This window comes from Ranitomeya imitator, chromosome 8, assembly GCF_032444005.1.
Source record: "Ranitomeya imitator isolate aRanImi1 chromosome 8, aRanImi1.pri, whole genome shotgun sequence".
Lineage (NCBI taxonomy): Eukaryota > Metazoa > Chordata > Amphibia > Anura > Dendrobatidae > Ranitomeya > Ranitomeya imitator.
In genome coordinates, this window is record NC_091289.1 from 85,796,199 (window position 1) to 85,818,734 (window position 22,536).

The following is a 22,536-nucleotide window of genomic DNA, read 5'->3' on the forward strand; positions in this document are numbered from 1 at the left end:
ACCGGGCCAATTTTTACAATTCTGACCACTGTCCCTTTATGAGGTTATAACTCTGGAACAATTCAACGGATCTTGGCGATTCTGACAATGTTTTCTCGTGACGTATTGTACTTCATGTTAGTGGTAAAATTTATTCGATATAACTTGCGTTTATTTGAGAAAAAAACAGAAATTTGGTGAAAATTTTGAAAATTTCGCAATTTTCCAACTTTGAATTTTTATACCCTTAAATCACAGAGATATGTCATGCAAAATACTTAATAAGTAACATTTCCTACATGTCTACTTTGCATCAGCACAATTTTGGAACCAAAATTTTTTTTTGTTAGGGAGTTATAAAGGTTAAAAGTTGACCACCAATTTCTCATTTTTACAACACCATTTTTTTTTTTAGGGACCACATCTCATTTGAAGTCATTTTGAGGGGTCTATATGATAGAAAATACCCAAGTGTGACACCATTCTAAAAACTGCACCCCTCAAGGTGCTCAAAACCACATTCAAGAAGTTTATTAACCCTTCAGGTGTTTTACAGGAATTTTTGGAATGTTTAAATAAAAATGAACATTTAACTTTTTTTCACACAAAATTTATTTCAGCTCCAAATTGTTTTATTTTACCAAGGGTAACAGGAGAAAATGGACCCCAAAAGTTGTTGTACAATTTGTCCTGATTAAGTTGATACCCCATATGTGGGGATAAAACACTGTTTGGGCGCATGGCAGAGCTCGGAAGGAAAGGAGCGCCATTTGACTTTTCAATGCAAAATTGACTGGAATTGAGATGGGACGCCATGTTGCGTTTGGAGAGCCACTGATGTGACTAAACATTGAAACCCCCCACAAGTGACACCATTTTGGAAAGTAGACCCCTTGTGGAGCTTATCTAGATGTGTGGTGAGCACTTTGACCCAACAAGTGCTTCATAGAAGTTTATAATGCAGAGCCGTAAAAATAAAAAATCATATTTTTTCACAAAAATGATCTTTTTGCCCCCAATTTTTTATTTTCCCAAGGGTAAGAGAAGAAATTAGACCACAAAAGTTGTTGTACAATTTGTCCTGAGCACGCTGATACCCCATATGTGGGTGTAAACCATTGTTTGGGCGCAATTTGACTTTTCAATGCAAAATTGACTGGAGTTGAGATGGGACGCCATGTTGCGTTTGGAGAGACCCTGATGTGCCTAAACATTGAAACCACCCACAAGTGACACCATTTTGGAAAGTAGACCCCCTAAGAAACTTATCTAGATGTGTTTTGAGAACTTTGAGCCCCCAAGTGTTTCACTACAGTTTATAACGCAGAGCCGTGAAAATAAAAATTATTTTTTTTTTCACAAAAATGATATTTTAGCCCCCAGTTTTGTATTTTCACAAGGGTAACAGGATAAATTGGACCCCAAAAACTGTTGTCCAATTTGTCCTGAGTACGCTGATACCCCATATGTGGGGGGGAACCACTGTTTGGGCGCATAGACCTCCCAAGGAACTTATCTAGATGTGTTGTGAGAACTTTGAACCCCCAAGTGTTTCACTGCAGTTTACAACGCAGAGCCGCGAAAATAAAAAAATCTTATTTTTCCCACAAAAATGATTTTTAGCCCCCCACATTTTTATTTTCCCAAGGATAACAAGAGAACTTGGACCCCAAAAGTTGTTGTCCAATTTGTCCTGAGTACGCTGATACCCCATATATTGGGGTAAACCCCTGTTTGGGCGCACCGGAGAGCTCGGAAGGGAAGGAGCACTGTTTTACTTTTTCAACGCAGAATTGGCTGGAATTGAGATCGGACGCCATGTCGCGTTTGAAGAGCCCCTGATGTGTCTGAACAGTGGAAACTCCCCAATTCTACCTGAAACCCTAATCCAACAACACCCCTAACCCTAATCCCAACGGTAACCCTAACCACACCCCTAACCCTGACACACCCCTAATTCTAATCCCAACCGTAAATATAATCCAAACCCTAACCCGAACTTTAGCCCCAACCCTAACCCTAACTTTAGCCCCAACCCTAACTTTAGCCCCAACCCTAACTTTAGCCCCAACCCTAACCCTAACTTTAGCCCCAACCCTAACCCTAACTTTAACTCCAACCCTAACCCCAACTCGAACCCTAGCCCTAACCCTAGCCCCAACCCTAACCCCAACCCTAGCCCCAACCCTAACCCTAACCCCAGCCCCAACCCTAACCCTAACCCCAGCCCCAACCCTAGCCCTAACCCTAGCCCTGATGGGAAAATGGAAATAAATACATTTTTTTAATTTTATTATTTTTCCCTAACTAAGGGGGTGATGAAGGGGGGTTTGATTTACTTTTATAGCGTTTTTTATATCGGATTTTTATGATTGGCAGCTGTCACACACTAAAAGACGCTTTTTTATAGCAAAAAAGTTTTTGCGTCTCCACATTTTGAGACCTATAATTTTTCCATATTTTGGTCCACAGAGTCATCTGAGGTCTTTTTTTTTGCGGGACGAGTTGACGTTTTTATTGGTAACATTTTTGGACACGTAACAGTTTTTGATCACTTTTTATTCCGATTTTTGTCAGGCAGAATGACCAAAAACCAGCTCTTCATGAATTTCTTTTTGGGGAGGCGTTTATACCGTTCCGCGTTTGGTAAAATTGATAAAGCAGTTTTATTCGTCGGGTCAGTACGATTACAGCGATACCTCATTTATATCATTTTTTTATGTTTTGGCGCTTTTATACGATGAAAGCTATTTTATAGAAAAAAAAATTATTTTGGCATCGCATTATTCTTAGGACTATAACTTTTTTATTTTTTTGCTTATTATGCTTTGCGTCGGCTCGTTTTTTGCGGGACAAGATGACGTTTTCAGCGGTACAATGGTTATTTATATCCGTCTTTTTGATCGCGTGTTATTCCACTTTTTGTTCGTCGGTATGATAATAAAGCGTTGTTCTTTGGCTCGTTTTTTTTTTTTTTCTTACGGTGTTCACTGAAGGGGTTAACTAGTGGGACAGTTTTATAGGTTGGGTCGTTACGGACGCGGCGATACTAAATATGTGTACTTTTATTGTTTTTTTTTTTTAGATAAAGAAATGTATTTATGGGAATAATATTTTTTTTATTTATTTATTTATTTAGTTTTTTTTTTTTTTTTTTTTTTTTTTTTACACATGTGGAAATTGTTTTTTTTTTACTTTTTTACTTTGTCCCAGGGGGGGACATCACAGATCGCCGATCTTACAGTTTGCACAGCACTCTGTAAGATCGGCGATCTCACTCATCGCTGCAGGCTTACAGAGCTGCAGCTGCAGCCTGCTCCTGACCCGGAAGTACTCCCTGCAGGACCCGGATGCAGCCCGGCGGCCATTTTGGATCCGGGGACTGCAGGGAGAAGACGCTCGGTACAAGGTGAGCACATCACCTTGTACCGATCGTCTCAGGGAAGCACGCAGGGAGACCCCTCCCTGCGCGATGCTTCCCTGTACCGCCGGCACACCGCGATCATGTTTGATTGCGGTGTGACGGGGGTTAATGTGCCGGGAGCGGTCCGTGACCGCTCCTGACACATAGTGCCGGATGTCAGCTGCGATAGTCAGCTGACACCCGGCCGTGATCGGCCGCGCTCCCCCCGTGAGCACGGCCGATCGCTATGACGTACTATCCCGTCGGTGGGAATTAAGGCCCACCCCACCTCGACGGGATAGTACGTCATATGGGATTAAGGGGTTAAGGCTATGTGCACACGTTGCAGATTTCCTGCAGATCTGCAACTTTTTTTTCCACGCAGAAACACTGCAGTTCTGCAAGTGATTTACAGTACAATGTAAATCAATGGCAAAAAAAATGTTGTACTAATGGTGCGGAAAAATCTGCACAGAAAACGCAGCAGATTCAAAAAAGGACCATATCAATTCTTTTTGCAGATCTGCAGCGTTTCTGCACCTATTCCATAATAGAAATCTGCAGGGGTAATAAAGGAAGAAATCCGCACAAAAATCTGCATCTTGAGCACATACCAAAACAAGGTGCAGATTCTGACCTGTGTTTTCTGCCAAGAAATTCAGAATCTGCACGGAAAATACCACAGTCAAATCTGCAACGTGTGCACATAGCCTAACAATGGCAGTTCACTTCTCAAGAGCCCATTACCAGTGTGTCAAATGTACAGTAGAACTTTGTGCCAAGTAGGACTTTCTGTAAGGTAAAATGGTGGTGATATACAGTGCAATGCGAAAGTATTCGGCTCCCTGGAACTTTTCAACCTTTTCCCATATATCATGCTTCAAACAAAGATACCAAATGCAAATTTTTGGTGAAGAATCAACAACAAGTGGAACACAATTGTGAAGTTGAACGAAATTTATTGGTTATTTTAAATTTTTGTGGAAATTCAAAAACTGAAAAGTGGGGCATGCAATATTATTCGGCCCCTTTATCGTAATACTTTGTTGTGCCACCTCTTGCTGCAATTACTTTACTAATTTGCTTGGGGTATGTATCTATCAGTTTTGTACATCGAGAGACTGAAATTCTTGCCCATTCTTCCTTGGCAAACAGCTCAAGCTCAGTGAGGTTGGATGGAGATCGTTTGTGAACAGCAACTTTCAGCTGTAATGTGTAAGACTGTGTGCTTTGGGTCATTGTCCTGTTGTAGGATGAAATTGGCTCCAATCAAGCGCTGTCCACAGTGTATGGCATGGCGGTCCAAAATAGAGTGATAGCCTTCCTTATTCAAAATCTTTTTTACCTTGTACAAATTTCCCACTTTACCAGCACCAAAGCAACCCCAGACCATCATATTACCTCCATCATGCTTGACAGATGGCGTCATTCACTCTTCCAGCGTCCTTTAAGCTGTTCGGTGTCTCACAAATGTTCTTCTGTGTGATTTAAACACCTAAACTTGGATTCGCCTGTCCATAACACTTTTTTCCTATCTTCCCCTGTCCAATGTCTGTGTTCTTTTGCCCATATTAATCTTTTCCTTTTATTAGCCAGTCTCACATATGACTTTTTATTTGCCACTCTGCCCTGAAGGCCAGCATCACGGAGATGCCTCTTCACTGTAGACATGGACACTGGCGTTTTGCATTTACTATTTAATGAAGCTGCCATTTGAGGACATGTGAGGTGTCGATTTCTCAAACTACAGACTCTAATGTACTTCATCTTGTTGCTCAGTTGTGCAGTGGGGCCTCCCACTTCTCTTTCTACTCTGGTTAGAGCCCGTTTGTGCTCTCTTCTGAAGGGAGTAGTACACACTGTTGTAGGAAATCTTCAGTTTCTTGGCAATTTCTCGCATGGAATAGCCTTCATTTCTAAGAACAAGAATAGACTGTCGAGTTTCACATAAAAGTTATTTTTTTTCTGGCCATTTTGAGAGTTTAATGGAACCAACAAATGTAATGCTCCAAATTCTCAACTAGCTCAAAAGAAGGTCAGGTTTATAGGTTCTCTAATCAGCCAAACCGTTTTCAGCTGTGCTAAAGGGTTTTCAAGGGTATTCTAACCATCCATTAGCCTTCTTACACAGTTAGCAAACAAAAAGTACCATAAGAACACTGGAGTGATGGTTGCTGGAAATGGGCCTCTATACACCTATGAAGATATTGCATTACAAACCAGACGTTTGCAGCTAGAATAGTCATTTACACATTAACAATGTATAGAGTGTATTTTTGAATCATTTAATGCTTGCTTCATTGGAAAAATCTGTGCTTTTCTTTTAAAAAATAAGGACATTTCTAAGTGACCCTAAACTTTTGAACAATAAGCCGGATTACTTACCGGTAATGCCCTTTTAATGAGCCACGACAGCACGCACATTGAGAGAGGGACCCGCCCATAGGAACAGGAAACCCACAGAGATAAAAAGGGTGGTCCCCTTCTCCTCCTCAGTTGCTTTTCAGAGTACGAGAGGAACCACCATTGTTAAATTAATATATATGTCCGTAATTTGCTTGTACATTTTATCTTATTTATATTCACCCATGAGAATATTTTGCATAAATAACAATACATAGCTAACTAGGGTGGGAAGTGACAGGGTGCTGTCGTGTCTCATTAAAAGGGCATTACCGGTAAGTAATCCGGCTTTTTACCCTTCGCCACGACAGCACCCACATTGAGAGATTTACAGAGAACCTTCACCTGCGTGGGATCACCGTGCTGAGGTGCTCTCCCAAATGCCAAGTCAGATGTAGAAGATAGATCAAGCCTATAATGTCTATAAAAGGTTGAAGGCGACGACCAGGTTGCAGCCTTACATATAAGCTCGATGGAGAGGTCTTTTTTCTCCGCCCAAGAGGATGATACGGCCCGAGCTGAATGTGCTTTTACTCCTTCTGGAGGATCTTTGCCTTTTGTTAGGTAGGCAAGATAGATGGCATTTCTGATCCAGCAAGACAAAGTAGCCTTTATGACCCTGTGGCCTTTTCTGTGACCCTGAAAAGATACAAACAGAGCCCTACTCTGTCTGCAGGATTGGGTTCTCTCTATGTACTTTAAGACTGCTCTTTTTACATCTAACATGTGCAGCTTCTCTTCCTCTGGATTTGATGGATTATCATAAAAGGAAGGCAGATAAATCTCCTGAGATCTATGGTAGTGTGTTGCTACTTTAGGGAGATATGATGGATCTGGTTTAAGAACTACCCTGTCCTGGTATGTCATTAAGAATGGAGGGTCTATGGAGAGGGCCTGGATGTCTCCTATTCTTCTGGCAGAAGTTAAGGCTATCAATAAGGCTACCTTATATGTGATATTTTTAAGAGAAATAGAATGTAAGGGCTCAAAAGGAGCTTCAGTTAAAGCATCTAGGACTAGATTCAAGACCCAGGTCGGTAAATGTGGGATATGTACTGGTGTACACCTTTCACATGCTCTAATAAATCTTGCTATCCACCTGTCACCAGCTATGTTAGCACTATAAAGGGCTCCTAGGATAGCTTTAATAGGAACCTTGCTAGAGAAAGGTTTTGTATAGAAGCTGAAGAATTTTCTTCATACTCTGCTATATATTAAAGTTGTAGTCTTCTTCCTACTTAGCAGTAATGTGTTAATTAGCTCTTGAGAAAACCCTCATTGGCAGTATCCAGGGATCGCAAACTGACATCGCTCGCCTTTCTTGGCCAAAATGGTGCTATCAATATCACTTTTTGAAGTTCACAATCCAACCTAAAGCGTGTAACGATGAAATGGTATTAGTCAAGTGTTCTTTACATTGTGAGGCTGAATTTCTAATTATTAGGAAGTCATCTAGGTAAGGCACAATTAGCGTATCCTGATGACGCAGATAAGCCATCACCTCGAGCATAACTTTTTTGAAAACCCGAGGAGCCATGGAAAGGCCGAATGGCATAGCTGTAAATTGGAAGTGACTGATCCGGTCCTGTAGGTTTACGCCACTCTGAGGTACTGTTGGTGTTCTATATAAATGTGAAGATGATAGTACGCATCCTTCAAATCTAGACCCGTCATAAAGCACCTAGGGAACAAAAGTTTAATAGTAGACCTTATCGATTCCATTTTGAAGGTGTGGTCATACAAAAATGAATTCAGTTTTTTTAGATTTATTATAGTATGAAAAGTACCATCCCGTTTTGGAACCAGAAATAAAGGGGAATAAAATCCTCTCCCTTCCTGATTCCTTGGTACTTCTATGAGAACATTCTTAGCCAAAAGGCTTAGAATCTCTAACTGAAGCGCTTTTTGCTGCTCCGGTGCTTTCAGTGATGTTATAATAAAGGTATCCTGTAGCAGTTTAAAGAACTCTAATTTTAGTCCAGTTTTAACTAGGCGAAGGATCCACTGATTTAAGGTTATGTGCTCCCACTGTCGATGAAAAACTTTCAGTCTTCCACCCACCGGGATTTCATTACTGATGGTATCTACCACGTCTAGATGTTTCGGGGTTACTAAATAAGGCACCTTTCGGTTTTGCTTCCTTCGTTTCCCAACGATCTCTTTGCGGCTCATACGGCCTCCTTCTGTTAAATGGTCGTCTTCTAAACTCTCTCCTATAGAAAGGAAGAAACGGTTTAGGAAATCCCTTCCTTCTTTTTCCTGCTTTATTGAGTAGGTCATCAAGAACCTTTCCAAACAGGAACTCACTCTGGCACCGGATTGTACATAATCTAGATTTAGACTGTGCATCCCCTTTCCATCCTTTCAAATAGAGGGCTTGACGAGCTGCATTGACAAGGCCCGCTAATCTTGCTGCCAGCCGTAGAGAATCTGCTGAAGCATCAGCTAAGAATGCCGCAGCACTTCTAATCAATGGGACTGCTTGTAAGATTTTTTTCTCTCGGCACTTTGCCTTTTACCTGTTGCTCCAGCTGGTCTATCCATACTAATAATAACCTAGCTGTGCATGTACTTGATATGGCAGGCTTAAAGGCTCCTGTATTTGTCTCCCAAGATCTTTTAAGAAGAGCTTCGGTTTTACATTCTAATGGGTCTAGTAAGATTCCTGCATCTTCCACAGGAAGAGATGACTGTTTTGAGGTGGATGCCACAGCCGCATCCACTTTTGGAACCTTGGACCATACTGCTAACTCTTCGTCACTGAAGGAGTAACGCCTTTAGAAGAGGATGAGAGAAATCCTTTCCCTTGTTTGTCCCATTCATTTTTTACAAGGTCTTTGATGGCAGAAACTTGATCTGCACATCCAAACATAGACTGAGTGTGAACAGGTGCTGAACCCAGAGTCGCCAACTCGTATATAGTTAAATAAATAGGGCAGCACACTGCAGCGCCAAAACATGCAAACTTGAAAAAACGAAATTTGAACTGCATTACTGCACTAGAAATATGAAAAATGAGAGCTCTTAGCGCACAAAAATGGCCAATTTTATGTGTACCTCGTAGCCACGTTAAGGCATCTCTCTTATACGAGGTCCTACGTTTGACCTACCTCACTGAGAATAAACGTCTCCATCTGAATGGGTACATGTAAAAACCTCTTCTTGGACTCAAATTCTCTCTCTATGTGGAGGGGTATTGGACCTACTATAATTAAAACACCTGAAGCTAGGAGGCGGGGAGTGCACGATCAGAAGGCTAGAGAATACATTTCAAAAAACCTGATCTGCACATCCAAACATAGACTGAGTGTGAACAGGTGCTGAACCCAGAGTCGCCAACTCGTATATAGTTAAATAAATAGGGCAGCACACTGCAGCGCCAAAACATGCAAACTTGAAAAAACGAAATTTGAACTGCATTACTGCACTAGAAATATGAAAAATGAGAGCTCTTAGCGCACAAAAATGGCCAATTTTATGTGTACCTCGTAGCCACGTTAAGGCATCTCTCTTATACGAGGTCCTACGTTTGACCTACCTCACTGAGAATAAACGTCTCCATCTGAATGGGTACATGTAAAAACCTCTTCTTGGACTCAAATTCTCTCTCTATGTGGAGGGGTATTGGACCTACTATAATTAAAACACCTGAAGCTAGGAGGCGGGGAGTGCACGATCAGAAGGCTAGAGAATACATTTCAAAAAACCTGATCTGCACATCCAAACAGATGTTTGAAATGTATTCTCTAGCCTTCTGATCGTGCACTCCCCGCCTCCTAGCTTCAGGTGTTTTAATTATAGTAGGTCCAATACCCCTCCACATAGAGAGAGAATTTGAGTCCAAGAAGAGGTTTTTACATGTACCCATTCAGATGGAGACGTTTATTCTCAGTGAGGTAGGTCAAACGTAGGACCTCGTATAAGAGAGATACCTTAACGTGGCTACGAGGTACACATAAAATTGGCCATTTTTGTGCGCTAAAAGCTCTCATTTTTCATATTTCTAGTGCAGTAATGCAGTTCAAATTTCGTTTTTTCAAGTTTGCATGTTTTGGCGCTGCAGTGTGCTGCCCTATTTATTTAACTTTGATGGCAGAAACGACTGGGAAAGCTCGCCGTTTTTTGTGACCTAGGCCTGCGAACATAATATCTTGGGCTGATCTGACCCCTTTAGTGTCTGGACAACCCATAGTGTTTCTCGCGGATTTTATAAGGATGTCTATACAGTCAAATGGAAAGCATGCTCCGCCCTCATCCTCAGAAGAACTGGATGATGATCCCGATATATTGGAGGATCGGATTAAACCCTCCTCAGACTCCGAACTGTAAACGAGGAAAAAACTTGCTTTCGTGTTTTTTTTAGGCTTTTTGATCCCAGAGATTGGATCTCCTGCCTAATTATGGCCCTGATATTAATGATTGTAACTGCGGCCTCGTCCTGTAAGGTCTGATTTACGCAGCTTGGACACAACCTTTTTGAGTATGAATCGGACAGGGGTTGTACACACAAGGCACACTCCTTATGTTTCGATTTACTTGTTTTCTTAGCCTATGGGGAGAGGGATAGAGAAGGAAGGAATCAGCTTATAGGTAGAGGATTATATACACTCACCCAGTGAAGCACTCATTTTACCGGTTTTGAAGGTGGAGACGCTGTGCGGAGTCTGAATAGATCTGTATCTCTACTTCTTGTATGAGAGTCAGAGCCATCAGCAGAGCGACCACTCTTTCTCACAGGGTTTGCTGCGGACTTTGAGCCCTTAGCGCTGCTGTCCTTGCCAGCGCTATCCTGCTCCACCGCTGGTGGATGCGCTTCATGCGGCGGAGACGAGATTCTGAGCACGATTGCTCTGTGTCCCGGCTCCATATTTGAACTGTGCGGCATTCTTAGCGTGCCGGCGGCCGCGAATCGGAAGTGTTCCAACTACTTCCGGTTCAGTGAGGTAGAGCACACTTACCCAGGAGTTGCCGCCACCGCCTCCTAGAAGTGATCCACTTACTGGCGTCCTCCACTCCATAGGCCGGGCTCGATGCCCGGAACCTACCGGGAATGTGATCAGACGAGGGGGGAGGCTGCATGCAGTGGCTCCCCGCTGCTACTGACGCTGTAGCCCCAGCTGTCCACACAGAGACCACACAGGCCGGTGCACAGGTCAGAATACATGTAGGTGCTCCAACCACTACCGTCCATTTAGGTATTCCAGGAATTTCTGATAGGAACAGGAAACCAACTGAGGATGAGAGGGGGATGGCCCTTTTTATCTCTGTAGGTTTCCTGTTCCTATGGGTGGGTCCCTCTCTCAATGTGGGTGCTGTCGTGGCGAAGGGGGATGTTTGCCCCTTGAGACTCTATGATATGTATGTTTTTAACATTTTGCAAATAATGGATTAAATAAAAGTCAAAACTTGAATTTTTATGGAAATCACCTGGTGCTAGTTTTCCCTATTTTGCCAAAATCAGCTGACAACTGATGGCAATCGCCCACACACCTCCAGTGGGTGCGGGTGATCGCTTAGACGTAATGATCCGTCCGTGGTCAAATAGGCCCAGGACACATGGACCGATCATTACGTACATTGTCAGAAAGGGGTTAAGTACAGAACTGACCACAATTTTTGCTTCATTTTTTTTTTCCTTTAATTTCCTCCTCTAAAACCTAGGTGCGTCTTGTAGCCTTATATATTTATATATGCACACGCGTAAACATTGTGTATCGTGATGAAAGGCAAAATTATCCTCAACAACTGGTAGAATTCAAATAGACATTTTACCTGCGTTCCCGTAAGCTTCATGTGCTCTGCGAGATTTAAGCATGACTGGAACGACAGAAGAATATCATCACACAAGAATCTCACAATCTTATCATGGCGTAGTTGATTTTGTACCAACGCATGATGTTTGACAGTCTGTCTAAAAAAGAAAACACATAGGTTTTATGTAATGCACATATTTTAGGATATTCAGTATAATGCTGGAAACAGCTACTGTGCATTATCTATAAAACTGCAGCCATGTGGTAACTAGGGAAGAAGAGGATTATGAGGATGAATGGAATATTTTCACTGTTTACTCCAATTCTGAATTACTGTGCTTTCAGAACATGGCAGAGGCAGCACCTGAGACACAGATTATTGTCTCACTAACTAGCAGGATACTTGTCTACCCAGAGACCCCCATCATGTACGACAGAGGAGGGGGTTGTGATGGATCTTTCCTCCATATATGGTGGATGGGGAAAAGACTTAGACACTTTTCAATTTGAGGTTTAAGTTTCATTTTCTACAATCTCAAATTGGAGGGCTCTGGTGGGTTGATGACTATCACTCACATATGGATATATTTGTGTTGTGCGACTAGGACTGCCAACGACAGCTGCTGGTTCTTAGAAGAATTTGGTCATTCTAGATTTAGTTCACTTAAATCTTTCTTGGATAATGACAAAAATGTGTTTCTCTTTTATAGGATCCAAAAGATTTATTTTAGCCCCTTGGTTCATACACTGCATCATACATTGCAGGAGCTGAGACAGCACCAAAAGCAGGTGTCAGCTAGCACTGATCGAGGCTACTTAACCCTATAGACGGCATATCGTCAACAGAGACAGTGACATGTAGGTGATAGGCAGTAGAAGGGAGCACTCCCTGTACTCGACTGCACAATCGCAAAGTGCTATGGCAGTTGAGAGTTGCTATGGCAGGCTGAGACCAAGTAATGACCTCCAAATAGCCTATAATTGTAAAACCCACAAGATTGTAAATCTTGTAATGTAATGTAAAAAATGTAATGAAATACAGAAGTGTATTACACAAACTATTGGATCACTGCATTTCAAATCATGAAGCCTAAAGCCTATCATTAGATTAAAAAAGTAAAAAAAATATAAATAAAGCAGTTTTAGGAGTGAAGTGATCAAAGTGATCTTTGTAATTGTCTAGCCCAAGGAGCCACACAGATACAGCTAAAATACTGTGCTAGAATTTAGAAAAAAAATAAATAAATAAGTCATCAAAATGCTGGACATACCCCAAAACGTTATTGGAAAGTAAAGCTCATCCAGTATAACAAAAAAAAACCACAACAGATAAAGCTGTTAAGCAGCTTTATCAGAAAAACAAACAAAATTTATTGCCCTCTGGATACAGTAAATAAAACAGAATTAACCCCTTAGTAACAGAGCCAATTTGGTACTTAATGACCAGGCCAATTTTTGCAATTCTGACCACTGTCACTTTATGAGGTTATAACTCTGGAACGCTTCAACGGATCCCGCTGATTCTGAGATTGTTTTTTCATGACATATTGTACTTCATGTTAGTGGTAACATTTCTTCGATATTACTTGCGATTATTTATGAAAAAAACGGAAATATGGCAAAAAATTTTAAAATTTTGCAATTTTCAAACTTTGTATTTTTATGCCCTTAAATCAGAGAGATATGTCATGAAAAATAGTTAATAAATAACATTTCCCACATGTCTACTTTACATCAGCACAATTTTGGAAACAAAATTTTTTTTTGTTAGGGAGTTATAAGGGTTAAACGTTGACCAGCAATTTCTCATTTTTACAACACCATTTTTTTTAGGGACCACATCACATTTGAAGTCATTTTGAGGGGTCTATATGATAGAAAATAATGAAGTGTGACACCATTCTAAAAACTACACCCCTCAAGGTTCTCAAAACCACATTCAAGAAGTTTATTAACCCTTTACGTGCTTCACAGGAACTGAAACAATGTGGAAGGAAAAAATGAACATTTAACTTTTTTTTGCAAACATCTTAATTCAGAACCATTTTTTTTATTTTCACAAGTGTAAAAACAGAAATGTAACCATAAATTTTGTTATGCAATTTCTCCTGAATACGCCAATACCCCATATGTGGGGGTAAACCACTGTTAGGGCGCACCGCAGAACTTAGAAGTGAAGGAGCGCCGTTTGACTTTTTCAATGCAGAATTGGCTGGAATTGAGATCGGACACCATGTCACATTTAGAGAGCCCCTGATGTACCTAAACAGTGGAAACTCCCCACAAGTGACACCATTTTGGAAACTAGACCCCTTAAGGAACTTATCTAGATGTGTGGTGAGCACTTTGAACCCCCAAGTGCTTCACAGAAGTTTATAACGTAGAGCCGTGAAAATAAAAAATCGCTTTTGTTTACACAAAAACGATCTTTTCGCCCACAAATTCTTATTTTCACAAGGGTAACAGGAGAAATTAGACCACAAAAGTTGTTGTGCAATTTCTCCTGAATACGCTGATACCCAATATGTTGGGGTAAACAACTGTTAGGGCGCACCGCAGAGCTTGGAAGAGAAGGAGTGCCGTTTTACTTTTTCAATGTAGAATTGGCTGGAATTGAGATTGGACGCCATGTCGCGTTTGGAGAGCCCCTGATGTGCCTAAACAGTGGAAACCCCCCACAAGTGACACCATTTTGGAAACTAGACCCCTTAAGGAACTTATCTAGATGTGTGGCGAGCACTTTGAACTCCCATGTGCTTCACAGAAGTTTATAACGTAGAGCCGTGAAAAAAAAAATTGCATTTTTTCTACAAAAATGATCTTTTAGCCCACAAATTTTTATTTTCACAAGGGTAACAGGAGAAATTAGACCACTAAAGTTGTTGTGCAGTTTCTCCTGAGTACGTCGATACCCAATATGTGGGGGTAAACCACTGTTTGGGCGCACCGCAGAGCTTGGAAGAGAAAGAGTGCCGTTTTACTTTTTCAATGTAGAATTGGCTGGAATTGAGATCGGACGCCATGTCGCGTTTGGAGAGCCCCTGATGTGCCTAAACAGTAGAAATCCCCCACAAGTGACCCCATTTTGGAAACTAGACCCCCCATGGAACTTATCTAGATGTGTGGTGAGAACCTTGAATGCCCAAGTGCTTCACAGAAGTTTAGAATGCAGAGCCGTGAAAATAAAAAATATTTTTTTTTCCACAAAAAAGATTTTTTAGCCACCAAATTTTTATTTTCACAAGGGTAACAAGAGAAATTGGACCCCAAAAGTTGTTGTCCAATTTGTCCTGAGTATGCTGGTACCCCATATGTGGGGGTACACCACTGTTTGGGCGCACGGCAGAGCTCGGAAGGAAGGAGCGCCGTTTTGGAATGCAGACTTTGATAGAATGGTCTGCGGGTATTATGTTGCGTTTGCAGAGCCCCTGATGTACCTAACCAGTAGAAACCCTCCACAGGTGACCCCATTTTGGAAACTAGACCCCCAAAGGAACTTATCTAGATGTGTGGTGAGAACTTTGAATGCCCAAGTGCTTCACAGAAGTTTAGAATGCAGAGTCGTGAAAATAAAAAATATTTTTTTTTCCACAAAAAAGATATTGTAGCCCCCAAGTTTTTATTTTCACAAGGGTAACAGGAGAAATTGGACTGCAATAGTTGTTGTCCAATTTATCCCGAGTACGCTGATGCGCCATATGTGGGGGTAAACCACTGTTTGGGCGCACGGCAGAGCTCGGAAGGGAAGGAGCGCCTTTTTGGAATGCAGACTTTGATAGAATGGTCTGTGGGCATTATGTTGCGATTGCAGAGCCCCTGATGTACCTAAACTGTAGTAACCCCCCACAAGTGACCCCATTTTGGAAACTAGACCCCCCAAGGAACTTATCTAGATGTGTGGTGAGAACTTTGAATGCCCAAGTGCTTCACAGAAGTTTAGAATGCAGAGTCGTGAAAATAAAAAATATTTTTTTTTTTTTCACAAAAAAGATTTTGTAGCCCCCAAGTTTTTATTTTCACAAGGGTAACAAGAGAAATTGGACCCCAGAAGTTGTTGTCCAATTTATCCCGAGTACGCTGATGCCCCATATGTGGGGGTAACCCACTGTTTGGGCGCACGGCAGAGCTCAGAAGGGAGGGAGCACCATTTGACTTTTTGAGCGCAAAATTGGCTGTCGTGTTTGGAGACCCCCTGATGTACCTAAACAGTGGAAACCCCCCAATTCTAGCTCCAACCCTAACCCCAACACACCCCTAACCCTAACCTGATCCATAATCCTAATCACTAACCCTAACGATAATCCCAACCCTTACCCCAAAACAACCCTAATGTCAACCCTAACCATAACCCTAATCAAAACCCTAAATCCAACACAACCCTAATCCTAATCTCAACCCTAACCTCAAACCTAACCCTAATACCAATACACCCCTAATCACAACCCTAACCTTAACCCTAATCCCAAACCTAACCCTAATCCCAAGCGTAACCCTAATGCCAACCCTAACCCTAATACCAACCCTAATCCAAACCCTAACCCTAATCCCAGCTCTAACCCTAACTTTAGCCCCAACCATAGCCCTAACTTTAGCCCCAACCCTAACCCTAAGGCTACTTTCACACTTGCGTCGTTTGGCATTCCGTCGCAATCCGTCGTTTTGGACAAGAAACGGATCCTGCAAATGTGCCCGCAGGATGCGTTTTTTGCCCATAGACTTGTATTGCCGACGGATCGTGACGGATGGCCACACGTCGCGTCCGTCGTGCACTGGATCAGTTGTGTTTTGGCGGACCGTCGGCACAAAAAAACGTTCAATGAAACGTTTTTTTGTACGTCGCATCCGCCATTTCTGACCGCGCATGCGTGGCCGTAACTCCGCCCTCTCCTCCCCAGGACATAGATTGGGCAGCGGATGCGTTGAAAAACTACAGCTGCTGCCCACGTTGTGCACAATTTTCACAACGTGCGTCGGTATGTCGGGCCGACGCATTGCGACGGCCCCGTACCGACGTAAGTGTGAAAGAAGCCTAACCCTAAATTTAGCGCCAACCCTAACCCTAAATTTAGCCCCAACCCTAGCCCTAACCCTAACCTAACCCTACCCCTAACCTAACCCTACCCCTACCACTAACCCTACCCCTAATTTTAGCCCCAACTGCTGTTCTCCTGCCGGCCTGCAGATGGAGACAGATAGCGTGCACACTGCGCATGCGTCCGCCATGTTCTTCTGCCGGCGGCCAGGAGGAGCAGCAAGAGGATCCAGGGACACAGGTGAGTATTGTAGGGTCCCCGAATCCCCCTATTTCTCTGTCCTCTGATGTGCGATCACATCAGAGGACAGAGAATTACACTTTACTTTTTTTTTTTTTTTTTGCGGTCGCCGGTAAACAGTTAATTACCGGCGATCGCAAAACAGGGGTCGGTAAAACCGACCCCGATCATGCTCTTTGGCAGGGGTGGGCAATTAATTTTGCCATGGGGCCGCATGAGAAATATGGATGGTTTTAGAGGGCCGGACTAATATAATTAACTAATTTTTACCCAATACTGTAGTATACATATGCTATATTTTCATGAACAAACAGTATGTTAAACAATGCAGAGATTTACAATACAAAGAAAATACGGAAGACATACTTACATCATTATTTAATGATGAGATGATGAACTGCACTGCAACGAGCTTGTGTTAACTGTAGAAAACTTGCTGTTGTTACAACAATGTTGTAGATCAAGATATGTTAGTTTTTTTAACCGGCATCCCTTTAACTTGGTAAATAACAGTACATTAACCATTTCAATAACATGAGAATCTTCAATGAGAGTAATCTAGCCTGTTTTGGGCCCGAACAAGTTCACTGAAGTTAGGTTCAATATCTGAGGTGGATATGCGAAGAACAGCACACAAGTGATCATCACTGAGAGAGGATCTGTATCTGGATTTGTTGAACTTCATCAGTGAGAATGTTTGTTCACATACGTTGGTAGATCCAAAGAGAACTAACATCCTCTGAGCATGCCTCCTTATGTGTGGAAAGTTTTCCTCTTTGAGAGAAGAATAAAACTCCAGCAGTGATACGGATTTAAAAAGCTCTTTCAGTAGATTGTCAGACTGCAGATCAATGAGTTCTAACTGGATATTACTGGGGGCATTATCCACACAGCATGTAAAAGGAGAAGAAACCATGTGCATTTCACTCTCCACTGCTTTAAAGTCTTCAAATCTTCTGGAAAATTCATCATGTAAAGCCGCAAACATGGATGAATACTTGTTGAGGTGATCAGCTGATGGTGTGACTTCTTTCAGTGTTGGCATGTGAGTGAGAATATTGATCTTCAATTGGCTAGAAAGAAACTTCAATTTTCTCATGAAAGCTGTCACCAAGGAGAACATTTCATGTGCAAAGAGGCCTTTGCCTTGCAGCTTGGTATTCAGCTCATTCATTAGTGTAGTCACATCAATGGCAAAGGCCAGATCTGCTATCCAGTGCTTATCTGAGAATTCAGGGATGTCTTTGCCTTTCATTTGACAAAATGTCTGAATCTCAGCTCTCAGGTCCCATACTCTTTTAAGCACCTTCCCAAGGCTGAGCCACCTCACAGCTGTATGGTAGCCTATGTCACTATGTTCACTTTCTTGTTCCTCCAACAGTGAAACAAATTGTCTGTGATTCAGTGCTCTTGCCCTGATGAAATTAACTGTCTTAGTTACAACATCAACAACATGGCTGATTTGTAGCACCGACTTGCACAGCACTTCTTGATGTATAATGCAATGCAAAAATATCAATTTCTGTTCTGGGTTTATTTCATTCACTTTATCTTGCATCCGCTTCAAAAGTCCAACATTTTTCCCTGTCATATTTGGACATCCATCGGTTATAACACTTACTAATGTGTTCCATTTTAAGCCCAGTTTGTCCACGGATGCATTTACTTCGGTGAACAAATCACTCCCTTTCGTGGTACCTTTCAATGATCGCAAAGCTACCAGCTCTTCAGTCATCTCAAAGTTATTTGTTATTCCGCGTACAAAGATAAGTAACTGGGCAGTATCATGGACATCACAGCTCTCGTCCAGAGCCAGGGAAAAAAAAATAAAATAATCAACTTTGTTTTTAAGCTGCAACTCCAAATTCCCCGCAATGTCTTCTACCCGTCTTGTTACGGTTCGCCTGGAGAGGGACACATGTGAAAATGCTTCTTTTTTCTCAGGACAAATTATTGCTACAGAGTCCACCAAACATTCTTTCACAAACTCCCCATCAGAGAATGGCTTACTGTTTCTAGCAATTTTGTGGGATATTACAAAGCTTGTCCTGATGGCTGCATCCCTGGATGCGTGGAGCTTTGTAAAAAATCTTTTCTGCGTTTGCAGTTTTGATAGCAAATCTTCAGATGCCCGTGCCCGCTCTGCCTCTGTCAAGTTCTTGTATTTCTGTGCATGTTTTGTTTCGTAATGGCGATTTAAATTATAATCTTTAAACACAGCTATTTGCTCTCCACAAACTAAGCACACAGCTTTACCTTTGGTTTCAGTAAATAAATATTTAGAAGTCCATTCCTTGTTAAAAACTCTGCATTCTCCATCAATCTTTCTTTTTTTAGCAGACATATGTAAGGGCTAATTCTTCTGATGGGAGTCACGATTCTCTGCAGAAGGAGAAAATGCAGTTTTATACAATAAATATTGCAAGGTTTCTTTTCTTCATGAGTACTATTAATTTATGGCGGGCGGGTTACATGATACATATGATGGGCATTCATTTTGGTGCCCCCATAATGTCCAGATCTCATTTGTGCCCCCATAATGTCCAGATTTCATTCATTAGTGCCCCCATAATGTCCAGATTTCATTCATTAGTGCCCCCATAATGTCCAGATTTCATTAGTGCCCCCATAATGTCCAGATTTCATGTGTGCCCCCATAATATCCAGATTTCATTAATTAGTGGCCCCATAATGTCCAGATTTCATTAGTGCCCCCATAATGTCCAGATTTCATTCATTAGTGCTCCCATAATGTCCAGATTTCATTAGTGCCCCCATAATGTCCAGATTTCATTTGTGCTCCCATAATGTCCAGATTTCATTAATTAGTGGCCCCATAATGTCCAGATTTCATTAGTGCCCCCATAATGTCCAGATTTCATTTGTGCCCCCATAATGTCCAGATTTCATTCATTAGTGCCCCCATAATGTCCAGATTTCATTAGTGCCCCCATAATGTCCAGATTTCATTAGTGCAGATAATAACCCAGTGCACAAGTACTGAGGAGCAGATAATAACCCAGTGCACAAGTACTGAGCAGATAATAACCCAGTGCACAAGTACTGAGGAGCAGATAATAACCCAGAGCACAAGTACTGAGCAGATAATAACCCAGTGCAGAAGTACAGAGGAGCAGATAATAACCCAGAGCACAAGTACTGAGCAGATAATAACCCAGAGCACAAGTACTGAGGAGCAGATAATAACCCAGAGCACAAGTACTGAGGAGCAGATAATAACCCAGTGCACAAGTACAGAGGAGCAGGTAATAACCCAGTGCACAAGTACTGAGGAGCAGATAATAACCCAGAGCACAAGTACTGAGGAGCAGATAATAACCCAGAGCACAAGTACTGAGGAGCAGATAATAACCCAGAGCACAAGTACTGAGGAGCAGATAATAACCCAGTGCACAAGTACTGAGGAGCAGATAATAACCCAGAGCACAAGTACTGAGCAGATAATAACCCAGAGCACAAGTACAGAGGTGCAGATAATAACCCAGTGCACAAGTACAGAGGTGCAGATAATAACTCAGCACAAGTACTGAGGAGCAGATAATAACCCAGAGCACAAGTACTGAGGAGCAGATAACCCAAAGCACAAGTACTGAGGAGCAGATAATAACCCAGAGCACAAGTACTGAGGAGCAGATAATAACCCAGTGCACAAGTACTGAGGAGCAGATAATAACCCAGTGCACAAGTACTGAGCAGATAATAACCCAGAGCACAAGTACAGAGGTGCAGATAATAACCCAGTGCACAAGTACAGAGGTGCAGATAATAACTCAGCACAAGTACTGAGGAGCAGATAATAACCCAGTGCACAAGTACTGAGCAGATAATAACCCAGTGCACAAGTACAGAGGTGCAGATAATAACCCAGTGCACAAGTACTGAGCAGATAATAACCCAGTGCACAAGTACAGAGGTGCAGATAATAACCCAGTGCACAAGTACTGAGGAGCAGATAATAACCCAGTGCACAAGTACTGAGGAGCAGATAATAACCCAGTGCACAAGTACTGAGGAGCAGATAATAACCCAGTGCACAAGTACTGAGGAGCAGATAATAACCCAGAGCACAAGTACTGAGCAGATAATAACCCAGTGCACAAGTACTGAGGAGCAGATAATAACCCAGTGCACAAGTACTGAGGAGCAGATAACCCAGAGCACAAGTACTGAGGAGCAGATAATAACCCAGAGCACAAGTACTGAGCAGATAATAACCCAGTGCACAAGTACAGAGGAGCAGATAATAACCCAGTGCACAAGTACTGAGGAGCAGATAATAACCCAGAGCACAAGTACTGAGGAGCAGATAATAACCCAGAGCACAAGTACTGAGGAGCAGATAACCCAGAGCACAAGTACAGAGGAGCAGATAACCCAGAGCACAAGTACTGAGGAGCAGATGACCCAGTGCGCAAGTACAGCGGAGCAGATGACCCAGTGCGCAAGTACTGAGGAGCAGATAACCCAGAGCCCTTACCACCGACCACCGGCACCGTCCGACTCCACAAGTGACCTCAGTACAGCGCTGCAGTGCCACACAGAACACCAGCGTCCGGCTCAACGGAGCAGAGCAGCAGCATGTGTCACGCTGAGGGACGTCACCTGCTGCTGGCGCTTCCCTGATGCGGAAGTGCCAGCGGCGGTCAGCGCCTCTCAGCGGACAGGAGTTTGAATGCAGGGCGCACAGGCGCAGGCGTGGCTGAAGGGAAGGGGAGCCGAGCGGTGCCTGGGGCGGCGGGCCGTTTACAACCGTCAGGCGGGCCGGATGCGGCCCGCGGGCCGCATCTTGCCCAGGTCTGCTCTTTGGTGTCTCGGCTACCCCCGGCAGCCGAGACCCCAAAGATTCTACGGTGCCAGCCGGCGGGCGCACTGCGCATGCACCCGCCATTTTGAAGATGGCGGCGCCCACCGGGAGACACGAGGAGCATCGGGGGAGCTAGGTGAGTATTGGGGGGCCACCTGGGACCCCTTTTCTCTGTCCTCCAATGTGCGATCACATCGGAGGACAGAGAAATGAAAAAGAGATCGCGTTTTTTTTTTTTTTTTTTTTTGCGATCGCCGGTAAACGGTTAATTACCGGCAATCGCAAATGCGGGGTGGGTTAAAAACCCCCGAATCATGTTCTCTGGGGTCTCGGCTACCCCCGGCAGCCGAGACCCCGGAGAAAATCAGCCTCTGGGGGGCGCTATTGACTTTTTCCACAGCGCCGTTAATTAACGGCGCTGTGGTTTAAGTACCCTTAGCGGCCGACGTTAAAAAGCGTATCGGCGGTCGCTAAGGGGTTAAACAGAATATAACGCCAAGTAAATCAAACTTTTGTGAAATCAAACTGTCTACTGGAGGAGGAGAGAAGGTTTTTCCACCAACATAGAAGAGGATTCTTTACTGTTAGGGCAGTGAGAATCTGGAATTGCTTGCCTGAGGAGGTGGTGATGGCGAACTCAGTCGAGGGGTTCAAGAGAGGCCTGGATGTCTTCCTGGAGCAGAACAATATTGTATCATACAATTAGGTTCTGTAGAAGGACGTAGATCTGGGGATTTATTATGATGGAATATAGGCTGAACTGGATGGACAAATGTCTTTTTTCGGCCTTACTAACTATGTTACTATGTTACTATGTTACTTAGGAAGCAACACTGTTTGACTATCAATTCCGCATGCTGTTGAGCTCTCCTACACAGAGAACAGTTGCAGTGTGAAGGT

At 42.8% G+C, this 22,536-nt stretch overlaps 1 protein-coding gene across 2 annotated transcripts in view; it reads right to left on the reverse strand.

Annotated features, from left to right (window-relative positions):
* FIRRM (FIGNL1 interacting regulator of recombination and mitosis) overlaps positions 1–22,536 on the reverse strand; it is a 693,335-nt gene that overhangs the window by 441,686 nt on the left and 229,113 nt on the right. For both annotated transcript variants that reach the window (XM_069737142.1, XM_069737143.1), the window contains exon 8: positions 11,558–11,696. In XM_069737142.1, the coding sequence (XP_069593243.1) occupies positions 11,558–11,696 (139 nt within the window). The remainder of the gene's footprint in view (positions 1–11,557; positions 11,697–22,536) is intronic.